Raw genomic sequence first — 13,119 nt, 5'->3', positions numbered from 1 at the left:
TACAGTTGACCATCAAGATTTAACCTGAATTAGATGTTAACTGTGTATTACTGGTAATGAAAAGTAATATTTTAGTGGTGTAAAACCGAATTTCAGAAAACAATTTTTTTCCTGATAAAGACATCTGGATTAAAAGCTACAGAAATTTTTTTGCCCTTATACATTTTTACTTTAGAATCCCAACTTTTCCTAGTTAAAATTTTCCTAAAATCAGATGATCCTTTTATTGTCTTATAAAATCAGTGATTCTCTAGTTGTAATGTACCGTGTTTCCCCGAAAATAAGACCTAGCCGGACAATCAGCTCTAATGCATCTTTTGAAGCAAAAATTAATATAAGACCCGGTATTATATTATATTATATTATATTATATTATATTATATTATATTATATTATATTATACTGTATTATATTATATTCCCAGTCTTATAGTAAAATAAGACTGGGTCTTATATTAATTTTTGCTCCAAAAGACACATTAGAGCTGATTGTCTGCTTAGGTGTTATTTTCGGGGAAACAGGGTATAAGCCATTTTTTAAAACATAAGCTATTGTGCTTAAACTTTGTATGTTTTTATAATTTGGAAAATTGTGTTTCACAACTTTTTTGATGCCCAAGTTTAGTATGTACTAAACTTTTTCCCTAATAGTAATAGTAATGATGATAATAGCAGTTACCATGGACTGACTGTGTGCCATACAGCATGTTAAATTCTTTGCATAGATTTATCATTTAAGTCTCACAATGGCCAAATGTGTTTGGCAGTTTTATTATCCCTACTTTTTTCAATAACCATAAATCTTGGTTCAGTACCTATTCTCATCATCAGTGCAGTCTTTTATGTATGTTTGTGTGTATATGTGCATATTTATTTCTAATACCCTAATAAGCATCTTAGAAATTAGAAAAACGAAGGAACTGAAATAAATTGTCCCTGAACACCCAGGTATAAGTAGTAGAGCTAGGATTAAAACCAAGGTCCACCTGACATTAAAACCTGTGCTCTTCACTACTATAATTACAGAAGAAACTTCATTGATCATCTTAAATAAAAGAATTGACTTTTTCTTTGCTTACTCTGCTTTATTTTTCTTCTTAGTGCTTATCACCAGTTGACATATGTATGTATTGTTTTATTTGTTGTCTGTCCCCTTTGTTCACTGTTCCTCTAAAACATTTACAAGCATAGTCCTCAGTAAGTATTGCTTGATTTTTAAATGAATGAATGTAATTGGTGCATTATGGATGCAATCAGTATGTACATCATTACAAAATGTAATAGATTTAATAAGTTTCCTCTATTTACAGTATTATTCCTATACTTTATCTGTATTAATAAAATCATTAGTATGCCTCTTGCTTAAAATATTGAACTCGGATTAATGTAAAAGTAGTTATTTTATGCTTAGGAAAATGCTCTTATTCAGTTGTTTTGTGAACTTCTTAATATAAGGAAAATGCTTTTTATTTTCAAATCAGCCTCTTTTTTAATAACTGAAATCCATCCTTTTTTAGACTATTATCTCAATGTATGGAGTATTTTGATCTGAGGTGCCAATTATTAGATGATCTGACAAGTAAGTAAATGTCTAACTTTGATTTGTGTAGGGGGAAGGGGTGAGAAAGAGTAGGAAAGAAAGCCAAATGGACATTTCTAAGTCTGATTTAATGTATCTCAGCTATAGGTGAGATTATAATTATTATTTGAAGCTGAATTTTATTTTCCTAAAAATAGCATGTAAACCCATGTGCCAGTTATCTGTTCTCCTGTTATATACCCAACTATTAATGTGTTGAGATTTATTGATTTTAGCAGTTGTCAAAGGCTTATGTATCATTACACTGATACAGAACTATCAGGAAGAGTCTTACTCTCTAGTATAGTCAATTCTGACAATTTTATAGGTTGATCATTAAAGGAAAGAGGGAATTTCTATTGAGGTATTTTGATAGTAGTACAAGTGAGTGATAGAAGTCAGTTATTTGGTGTTAGGTGATTGAAATATTGTTAGAAATTCTGTTGTTAAAGTGTTTAGATTTTAATCATCTGTACTTACTCTTATATAATGCAAATGTATGTTGTAGTGCTCTGTGTAAATTTTAGTTATTCAAGAGTTTGTTAGTTTATTTCCCACCCTTTATCCAAAAGATTTGCTTTCGCTTACGAGGAAATAAATAGAATAAAAATCAGAATCAACAAAAATATTAATTGGAAAAGAACGTGAAGGCCAGGAGGGGGAACAAATGCCTTGCTTATATGCGGGCTATAAAGCTGCACACAGTCAGAATTTAGATGTGAGATTTTTGGAGGACAGACATATAAAGGAAACAGTGTATACTTGGTTGTTCTCAGTACCCTAGAAGAAGAAACAGAATGGTTTCTCAGAAGAAGCAAATATTTTTGCCAGCACTTAAACCTAAAAGAAACTTCATGCAATGGTCCAGATATAATGGACACATGAAGACACAGTGACGAGTAAGCCTCAGCAACATCTCCAAGGCAAATGCCTGCATCGGTTTCCTGAGTGTCTCCTGAAGGCTGAGGACATAGTGCTCTGAGCAGCGCGGTGACGTTGGTTTTGCCGGAGCCTAAGATAGCACAGTCTGAGTGTATGTCCTGACACAAGGATAAGACCTGTTGTGTCTAGAGAAGTGGATGGACTACGTGTCCGTCTGACAGTCTAGCCTAATAGTGCATTTTCCAACCAGGCTTCCAGAGAAAATTGGGCAGCAGCCAGCAAGGTTTTGCTCTCTGGCTTGGACTTGGAGAGGGTATTCTGCTTTGCTTCCTGAGGACTAGACTTGAGTTGGTATACACATAATTCAGAATGCGTGAACAAGTTATTAATGTAGGGCTTCCCTGTGTCATTGAGTATCAAATGAGGGACCCAGGATCCCTTATTGGGATGTTGAAAACAGGGTGGGAATATGTCTTGAAACAAGCAGTATTTGCGATTTTGGAGTATTTTTTATGTCCCAGTGCCTATACTAAGTACTTTACACATAGCAATCTACATCCGGGACCCTGCTTACTCGTGGCGGTAGTGCAGTGGAAGTAGAGCACAACCACTCCTCCTCTCCTCCCAATTCCAGTTTCCAATATGAAATCGTGTTTTAATCTTTGTTTGGAGGGAAGTGAAGTACTTCATACAAAAGATCAGAGTAGTTCCCCCGAGTTTAGCTCATAGTTTGGAAACGTGCTGGTCCGCTGTGGGCCTCTGTCCTTTGCAGAAGCCCACCTCTCTTGGCTTGGGTAACACTGCGGGAGCAGTGGCTCGCCGCACTCCCCTCCATGCCTTCCTTCTCTGGAAGGGTTTGTTCCCTGGGACAGCTGCTAATACCCACCAAACCAGGAGCTTCTTTGGAACAAGGATTGTCTCCCTTACCTTTTATCCCCAGCATATTGCACAGTAACCTACACAGAGGAGGCACTCAACATATGTGTGGTTTATGACCGAGAGTGAGTGAGGGAAGGAATGAATATGCATCAGCTGCACAGTCCTGTGGGCAGCAGCCACAGCCTGCTGTTTATTGATGAGGGTTTTTTTGAGATCTGTGAAGTGACAGATTGGGACTTGACTGCTTACTTTCCTCTGACGCTTATGAAGGGAAATCCTTCTTTCTTAGAAATGGATTTTTTTCCTTCTTAGCTTCAGAAATGGATCAGTTAAGAATCAGCCCAGCTACCATGCTTGAGGATGAGATTACTTGGCTGGAGAACTTTGAACCTAATCGCACAGCTGAATGTGAGACCAGTGAAGCAGACAACATCTTGTTGGCAGGACACTTACGGCTCATTAAGACCCTTCTTTCACTCTGCGGGACAGAAAAGGAAATGCTTGGTAATTATTGCTTTATTTTACCATGTGACAAAATGCCTCATTCTCAGCTATTGCCATAGTATTGTGTATAATTGGGAAAATGAGATAGGTGCTCAGTGTTCCGTAGAAAATTGACAATAGAAAGTTGTCTGAAATGTTAGTGGCTCACACATTTAAGGTGTATTTTACCTATATAGAGAAATTTATAGTGTTCAAAACAGTTGAATCACGTAACTTCTTAATACCCAGTAAAAATTATAATTCAAAGTAGGTTTTTCTCTTTCTGCCATTATATATTTTACAATATACAATCTGTTGTATATCTTACTTCTTTTAAGGGTAATTTTTATCTGGGGAGGCAGCCCCCAATCACCACCCCTGGATGATGTGGTACATCTGAGTCTCCTGGGGTACACATGTAATTTGTAAAAGCATATTCAGTATTATAAGGATAGTCAGAAAACAAATCAAAACATTAATTATCACTTTTATCACACAAACTATGCTCTATAAAAATTTCTTTCTATAAAAATGTTCCTGGAGATACATAGAAAAGAGTGATTCTAAACCAGGGTGAGAAGGGCAAATCATTTTTACCTAAAGAAGGCAAGATTTTAAAAATTTCAAACACCCTTACATGGACTCCCCCATGCCCAAATTAAGAATGAATTATTTACTCAAACCATTCTGCCTCGTGGTGTTCTTGGCATTTGTGTCTCTAAAGTGAAACTTGGACTCCTTTCACTCTGTTGTAAACTCATACAGGATGGTACCCTCACTTGTCAATCTTTGTATCCTGTCCCCTGACTCTGCCACCCATCCCCACACTTCTGCTCCAAGTGCTCAAAAGTGTAGCATCAAATTAAATGGAATGCCCTGCCATTGGGTGGCCCTGGGTGCCTTTGCTGCTCTGGTAAGAAAGTGCAAGACAGGGTCTTTGAATTAAAATATGTGTTCATCCTCAACATGAATATTATGCTCTATTCCAGGTTCATCACTCATTAAACCATTGTTAGATGACTTCCTTTTCCGAGCTTCTAGAATTATTTTAAATAGTCATTCTCCAGCTGGCAGTGCCGCCATCAGTCAACAGGACTTTCATCCAAAGTATGGAAAATGCACGTTGTGTTCAGTTTTGGTAAAAATTCTAATTCGAAACTTTAGTCCCAAAAGATTTTCTTAACTTGGAGTTTGTCTTCCATCTTGTGAGTGTGTGTAGCTTATAAGATATTATCCACTATATAAAGAAATGCATGTAAAGAGTCCTAGGATAAAGTCTGCCTGGCCCATAGTAAGTGCTGAGCAAGTATGCTGGAACCATTCTTATCATCAGAATAGAAGAGTAAGTAATAACATGGTTAACTTGGTCAGTAACATATCCCAGGATCAGCTGAGCTTGTAAAAATGACGTCCAAAGTGAAAGTAAAGAGACTCGGAGTCTTGAAGGTTCCTTCTAGGAGAAAAGCATACGTGCTTTAGTGCATGAACCTTGGGATTCGCGGAGTATTGACTGTGTCGTTAGTGATTGATTACGGTGGTAATTTTAGAATCGAATTTTGTATCAGTTTCTGTAGGTGGAATTTTGGAAGATCCTTTTGTAATGCAGACCCCACTTGGGTGATGTTTATACTCTGGGGAATAGAAGGAGGCAGCTACCAGCTGCCATCGTATTTGCTCTGAATCTAACTTACTTTGTTCTTTTCTCCTGAAAACTAAAGTTAATTGAGTAATCCTGAAGAAACTGAGGATTTGATATTTAACCAGTGAAAAAAATGTCCCACTACTTTCAGTGGTTAATGAAATATAATAAGCAATATTTTATGAAATCTTAAGAGGTGTCTTATTATGTATGAATATATCTCCATTTAGAGAATTCTTATTAGCAAAATCTGTTTTAGGTAATAAATCTTCATTAATCCTCTTAGGGTGTACCTCAGGCTTCCATCCTCACCCCTGCCCTAGTATCGTTCTGGAAGCTTTGGTGCTGGCTCCGTAGGAGTCTTTTATTATTAAAGCAGTAGAAATACCTGAGTATTTCAATTTTCAGTGAACAGAAAAAATAAATCTTCAGTTCTATTGAAATTTTTATTGATGAATCCTTCCTTTATATTTATTAAAAGTAATACTTCCATCCACAAGAATGTGTTTTTTAATCATGTACAATGCCTTGGATGGAAAAGGAAACATTTGTTTTGTCTATCCCCAGTAGACTGAATGGTGTCCATTTAGCTCAGTGACTCCCAGCCTTTTCCCACCTAAACTAAACCCTAAAGCCAGAAAGAGATTTAAACTACACAGAAGCTCTTTGTACAAAAAATGTATTCTTATATCACACTAACAACAAAAGGACGTGTTAATGTTTAGCCTGTGTGTATGGTACCTCCTGTTCTTTACCTATCCTTTGCAACCCAGAAGTCCAGATAAGAAGCAAAGGACAGTGCACACTCTATGGCCATTGTCCTCTGTCTCACACAGTGCTGATGGAGGAGTCCCACAACCCCCTCTTGAACACAGCTCCGATGTTCCATACGTGTCTCTCTCAGAGGTTGGATGTCCTCTTTTCTGTGTATCCTTCCTAACCTGTGATCTCAGTATTGCAAGGTTGGCATAGGTGACAGTGAGAAATTACTCTTTATCCCCAAAATGATTTCTGTTAAAGGTGAGCAGTATAAGAAACCTCTAAGTTTCCTGCAGAATGCTTGCTAGTTATTGTTTGTTGTCATTTAAAACAAATTGGGCAAACTGTGTATTTATCTCCATCTTATCAGCAAAATGGAAAGTTAATTAGTCCTTGAAGAATTTTTTTATCCGCGGGCACGTATAAAGTGTTTACAGGCATCTATCCTTATTTGTATAGCTTTCTTTTTCTGCCATTTAGATATTTGAATTTCAGGGTGATATCTACAAAACCCATTATTGCTACCTAATTTAATTGAAAGATAGTTATTCCCATGTTGTGGTTTTGGTAAAATTTTCAGACTCTATTTTTCTATCCTCCATTTTTGCTGATCCATCCCTTAGATAAGAAAACTCCAGATTCATACGTGAAATAGTTTGCTACCATGAGGCCAGGAAGATAGCTAGCTCTAAACCGTGTTAATCTCCACTATGCAAGGCCTCTTCCTTTGTTAAGTAAGCACCGCCCACTAGATTTACTAGAGCTCTGCCTTCAGACCTGACTTAACTCTGTTTGAGGAATTGCAGCCCTGATACTTTCATTTCCAATGTTGGTTTAGATTAATCATCGTTTTAAGTAGATTATTCACTGTTGAATTGACGTACAGGTTTTGTTTTTAGGTGTAGTACAGTGAATAGCCGATTGGCGGCTTATGAAGTCCTTGTAATGTTGGCTGATAGCTCACCTTCAAATCTCCAGATTATTACAAAAGAACTACTTTCTATGCATCATCAACCTGACCCTGCTCTCACAAAGGAGTTTGATGTAAGTTTCTAGACCCTGCTGCACTTATTTTTTTTCAGAATGATGTCTTAAACATACAGTTTTAAAACTATGTTTGCATTATCCTAATCACAGAGAAAGTCTGTATTACTCTTTGCTTATCGTGTTGACATACTCAAATTAACTATAATCTACAGTGTAGTATACTAATACACTATAGTATCTTACTAAATGGTATCCTTTTAATTAATTAAAGGGGAGACATTTTCAAGTTGGTTGGTAATTACTCTCAATGAAAAGTAGCATTTCAACCAAGTTTTTGTTTTGTTTTGTTTTTACTAAGTTTATACTTGCCACAGTGCAAACTCAAACATTGGCTCTGTCACAGTTAGTGTTTCCAGGCAGGAATTCCCGCCCATTCTCAGGAATTTTTTTTGCTCTCCCATTCACGAATCCCAAGAAAAGCTGGTAGAGAAATTGGGAAAATCGGCTCCTTGAACCCACGTGGTTGGTAGTATTGGCCTTGGCTGTCCAGACTGCTTAGGATTCTTCATAGTAAACACTTCATAGAACCCTATTGGTTTTTATTTTTTCAGACTTCCACCTCAATTTGTAAATATATTAGTATATTTACTTGATAAATGCCTCTCTACCTTACCAGATTGTAAGCTTCTTGTCATCAGGGACCAAGTACATTTCTGCTCTCTCTTGTATCTCTGGCACAGTTTTTGACACATAATAGGCTCTTATTAAATATTTATTGAGTGATAATCAAGTGACTGAATGCATGACTACATAATGAATAAACAAATACACACTATATGCTGAGTACTTCATGAACTAAAAAGAAGCATTGAGATAATAGTCATTTATAATTGTATGAGCATCTGAAGAGGTAATTCATGAACATAGGTTTTGCTACAGTGACTCATAAAACACTGGATGGGTAAATGTGTGAGTATATCTCCTTTCCGTCTCAGACATCTCATGTAGCTCTGAGGAGGTGTGCTGGTGGCAGACATACTAATTCTCTCTTTCCTGTTTCTCCCCTCTCCTTCCTAGTACCTTCCCCCGGTGGACAGCAGGTCCAGTGCAGGCTTTGTGGGGCTGAGGAATGGTGGCGCTACTTGCTACATGAACGCAGTCTTCCAGCAGCTGTATATGCAGCCTGGTCTCCCCGAGGTGATTCCTTCCTCTTTCCTGTTTGGTGTGATAAAGAATGTGTATATTGCCTGAAAATTGTTCCAGATTCATGTAGTGCATTTGGGGATTTACTAAAACTAGACATACTTAGGGATACTTTAGTGGCTTCTGAAATATGTATAGACAATATTTGTTTACAGTCACACATTTGTATACATCTACTGAGGTACTAGGCTGCCTGTTTGACAAATGGGTTTGACCTAATGTGATTTTTGAACTCCTAAGTTATTCTCAAATTCTATTTCATAAAATTACTAATATTTTTAGTATGTTAGAAATATTTAGGCTCTATCATCAGCACTTTATAATAATATAGTAGTAGCTTGTGATCAAGCAGTAAATAGTTTTGAGAGTATTCTATGTGTTATTATGTCACACTTAAACCTCTTACAGAGATCCTAGTATTACTAGTTCCAGGTTTTCAGAATGCAGCAGAGGCTCAAAGATGATTTGCTCTTGATTACACCAGCTGAAAAATACTGAAGCTAAACAGCCGCAGTTACAGTTGCATTTAAACATACATAGCATTCTAAAAGAACAATATGTGTACTCAGTGCATGTACATCAAAGTGTGCTGTAAAGCAGGTATTTCTAACTTAGTACTTTTTGTTTCTTTTCAGGCGTTACTTTCGGTGGACGATGACACGGACAATCCAGATGACAGTGTATTCTATCAAGTGCAATCCCTCTTTGGGCATTTGATGGAGAGCAAGCTGCAGTATTACGTCCCTGAGAACTTCTGGAAGGTATTTTATTCAGTAACTCTGCAGGTTTAAAGACGTTAGATATTTAGAGTTTGGCTACATTCTTTCTCTAGTGATAATTGTCTCTTGTCTTTAACTCTACACTAATCCCATTGCCAAGAACCTATAAAAAAATTGTTTATACCGTTCTTATTGAAATTGGTCCTTGATTTCAAATTATTACAAGGTTGAAAATAGTCATTTATAATTTCGAGGGAATTGCTAATCTTAATTATTTTGAATATTTTTCATGATTATTACTTTTGCTATTTGAAATATTTGTTCAGATCATTCCTCTGTACCTATGCCAGTTTCACGAATGCCTCTAAATAAAGAACATTCTTTTTTTAACATTGCTTTACTATGTTTCACAGGAGGAGTAGTACCTTGTATTTTCCCCTTCATGGCCTTAGGTCTCACCCCATATGGTTTCATAGACTTGTGATTACAAAGGGACCATGGAAAAGCATAGATGGCAGAACATAACGCTCATCTTACTTCAGTAAAAACTTTTACATCCTAATAGCAAACTTGGTTTTTAGAAAGATTAAGTGCTCCTTCACATTCTTTTTCTACTATATTCAGAAATTGCTACTTTTCCTTTACCAACATATTTAATTCTTGTTACATAGATTTTCAAGATGTGGAACAAAGAACTTTATGTGAGAGAACAACAGGATGCGTATGAGTTCTTCACTAGTCTCATTGATCAGATGGATGAATATCTTAAGGTAGAAAAAGTTTCATTTTCACTCTAACTCAAACCCATCGGACTCTGTAGTATGAGAACAGTGGTTTCGGATTTGGGATTACTGTAAAACTGACTAGTCAAAAATTGATCATCTTCAATACCATAGCTATATATCATTTCTTCTGGGTTTGAACATCAAAATATATGCAGATCTCTAAAATTAAAGATTTCTTAATTCATCTAATACTTGATAAAGTATGTAATTATTAATCTGTACTCCATAATAATAACCATTTGTATCTACATACTCTTACTTAAATGCATTGAAGTAACCTGGCCTGTAATCACTGATAAACTGACGGCCCCGTGCAGAGCAGTCTTGCTTTGTCAAAGAGGACAAAAGGAACAGATTAAAAAGTTGTAATGTTTAAATCGAAAGCTTTCTACCTCTACGCATTAAAACGTGACAAACTACCTAAATGGTATTACCTTCTAGTTACAGACAGCCTCCCATCACAGACAACATGTGCCTCTCCTCTCATCAGTAGGTACAATGTATCTACTTTTTCAAAATAATTTATAAATATATAATATCATTTTCACAAGAAAAAAAAGAAAAGATTGTGGAGTGTCGCTACTAACTTGGTAATTGTAGCATGAGGAGAGGGATTCAGAATTATCACAGAGAAGGCTGTCATTGTGATCAGCTGTGACTGATGCTTTCTCCTCTTCTGATTATTTGCATTACTCTGACAGTGAGTCGAAGGGGTTATAATCCTTCCATTATTTCCCAGATTAAACTACCAAAATGACTCATTTTGGTGGTGAAATTGACGTCTGTGCTTTAGCATGGGTCTAAATAAAATTCTGCATTAACCTATAAATTCTAGGGAGATCAACTAAAATTTAAACTTTTTATTCCAACAGAAAATGGGGAGAGACCAAATTTTTAAGAATACTTTTCAGGGCATCTATTCCGATCAGAAGATCTGTAAAGACTGTCCTCACAGGTTAGTGAAGATACCAGTGACATAAACAAACAATTATCATTATTGTTAAATGATTCTTCTAGTAGGCTGTGAATTTTGCATTTGTTGAGAGACTTACATGTACAGATATATCAGTGGATCTATAAATGTTTATTGAATTAAATTTCTTTGCTTTCAATTTCTAAAATTGGTTGAAATTCATCATTTTAAGCAACTCTGAATTGTCAAAAGTTGGTATTTTTATTTGGTTGTGTACTTTTTAGAAGATGAAGAAAGGTATTGTTAATTTCACTGATTGTGAATATTGTTCTCTTTTAATCTTGGGTATTATGATAATTTCAAAGTTTTTAAATTCCATTGTTGATCATTGTTTTTTCATTATTTCCTAATCAGATATGAACGAGAGGAAGCTTTCATGGCTCTCAATCTAGGAGTTACTTCTTGTCAGAGTTTGGAAATTTCTTTGGACCAGTTTGTTAGAGGAGAAGTTCTAGAGGGAAGTAATGCATATTACTGTGAAAAGTGCAAAGAAAAGGTATTACATTTGCCCTTTTTAAAAAACAAAATTAATTTGTCGTTCATATACTTTGTCTTTAGATTTAATGTAAGATCAACACTAAGCTCCTGTTGTTACTTCTGTTAGATTGTGTCATTACTTATATTCTTGTGGATGGGAAAGGCCTCTAGAAATCTATGACCTTTGTATTAATTACATGACTGCTTTATTTTTTCCAAGGAAATAATTTGGTTTTGCTTTTCTTTAGAGAATAACAGTGAAAAGGACATGTATTAAGTCTTTGCCTAGTGTCTTGGTCATTCACCTAATGAGATTTGGATTTGACTGGGAGAGTGGACGCTCCATTAAATATGATGAACAGATAAGGGTAATTTTTTTTCCAGAAGTTCTATAATTATTACTACCTTACTCCCTTCTTACTGTTTCCTTTTCATATTTTCTGATTTTATTTAAACTACGAAAGGCTATGATGTCAGCATTCTGAGGAGTTCGCAACCCGTTGTCTTAAGCAGCTATTACTAGTGGAACTATATAATGTTACCAATAAACAATAACCCTCCTTTCTAGAAGGCATGCTAGTGTTAGCTATGACATAAAATGCTTTCCTTAATGTTCAAGCAAGAGGTTACTTACACTTTCCCAGACTTGTGAGCCACCCTGAGATTTTGTACTTAAGTTGGAGAGGTGACAGTTCCCGCTTAAATTAATTGGGTATGGCAGTATGTGTTATGGATTCACATCAATGTGTTCTTTTTGCTTTCAAATAGTTTCCCTGGATGTTAAACATGGAGCCTTACACAGTTTCAGGAATGGCTCGCCAAGATTCATCTGCTGAAGTTGGTGAAAATGGGCGAAGTATGGATCAGGGAGGTGGAGGATCCCCACGAAAAAAAGTTGCCCTCACAGAAAACTATGAACTTGTCGGCGTCATTGTACACAGTGGGCAGGCACACGCGGGCCACTACTATTCCTTCATCAAGGATAGGCGGTAAGGGCTTCTCTCCCCAGACCCTCACTCTGCACCCCCAGTCGTCTCTCCTCTGCTCCCCCTGCCCTAATCACCCACACTTACTATGGTGTAAAGAAGCTTTTGCATTGCTCTCTGATCTTATTTCATATTGGATTTTTAAAACTTATTGTTAACTGTTTTTACCCCTTCAATTTGAAAAGTTGTTTTAGAAATTAAAATAACTGTTACTACATTTTTCCTAGGTGTTCTCAAATGTAATCACCTGCTGTATTTGTAGACGATACAAAGAGAGAAATGCTGGGGATGGGGATGTTTGTTTTTTAACCTTATAATTGTTGTTTCATCTCTGGGCTCTAGGGGATGTGGAAAAGGAAAGTGGTATAAATTTAATGACACAGTTATAGAAGAATTTGACCTAAATGATGAGACCCTGGAGTATGAATGCTTTGGGGGAGAATATAGACCAAAAGTTTATGATCAAAGTAAGTATTTACAAATGGCTATTTTCCATGATTTTCTTTTTTTTTTTTAATTTATAATTTTCTATCAAATTGGAAGCAATATTCTTTACATAAAAATAGAATGAATTTTATTCTTTTTACATACTGCTGCTCTAGCTATATATAGACCCATGAACTCTGATGGCCAGAGTGAAAATGTGCAAGCTGCTTACAAAAATTTTTTAAAATAATTCCTTACAACAGCCTAGGGTAAGGGAACAGGGTTGGGAGTAAGTTAAGTGGAAGAAATGAAAATCAAAGAGAAACTAATGAAAGCAAAATTT

At 36.1% G+C, this 13,119-nt stretch overlaps 1 protein-coding gene across 1 annotated transcript in view; it reads left to right on the top strand.

Annotated features, from left to right (window-relative positions):
• USP24 (ubiquitin specific peptidase 24) overlaps nucleotides 1-13,119 on the top strand; it is a 131,065-nt gene that overhangs the window by 87,427 nt on the left and 30,519 nt on the right. Inside the window, 12 exon segments of the mRNA XM_033113600.1 lie at nucleotides 1,517-1,578; nucleotides 3,652-3,843; nucleotides 4,812-4,929; nucleotides 7,120-7,264; nucleotides 8,285-8,404; nucleotides 9,046-9,171; nucleotides 9,801-9,899; nucleotides 10,787-10,869; nucleotides 11,242-11,383; nucleotides 11,613-11,732; nucleotides 12,133-12,353; nucleotides 12,693-12,817. Coding sequence (XP_032969491.1) covers nucleotides 1,517-1,578; nucleotides 3,652-3,843; nucleotides 4,812-4,929; nucleotides 7,120-7,264; nucleotides 8,285-8,404; nucleotides 9,046-9,171; nucleotides 9,801-9,899; nucleotides 10,787-10,869; nucleotides 11,242-11,383; nucleotides 11,613-11,732; nucleotides 12,133-12,353; nucleotides 12,693-12,817 — 1,553 coding nt within the window.

Source organism: Rhinolophus ferrumequinum, chromosome 9 (genome assembly GCF_004115265.2).
Source record: "Rhinolophus ferrumequinum isolate MPI-CBG mRhiFer1 chromosome 9, mRhiFer1_v1.p, whole genome shotgun sequence".
In the NCBI taxonomy this organism is placed as follows: Eukaryota; Metazoa; Chordata; class Mammalia; order Chiroptera; family Rhinolophidae; genus Rhinolophus; species Rhinolophus ferrumequinum.
This window is presented reverse-complemented; position numbering and strand designations above follow the sequence as displayed.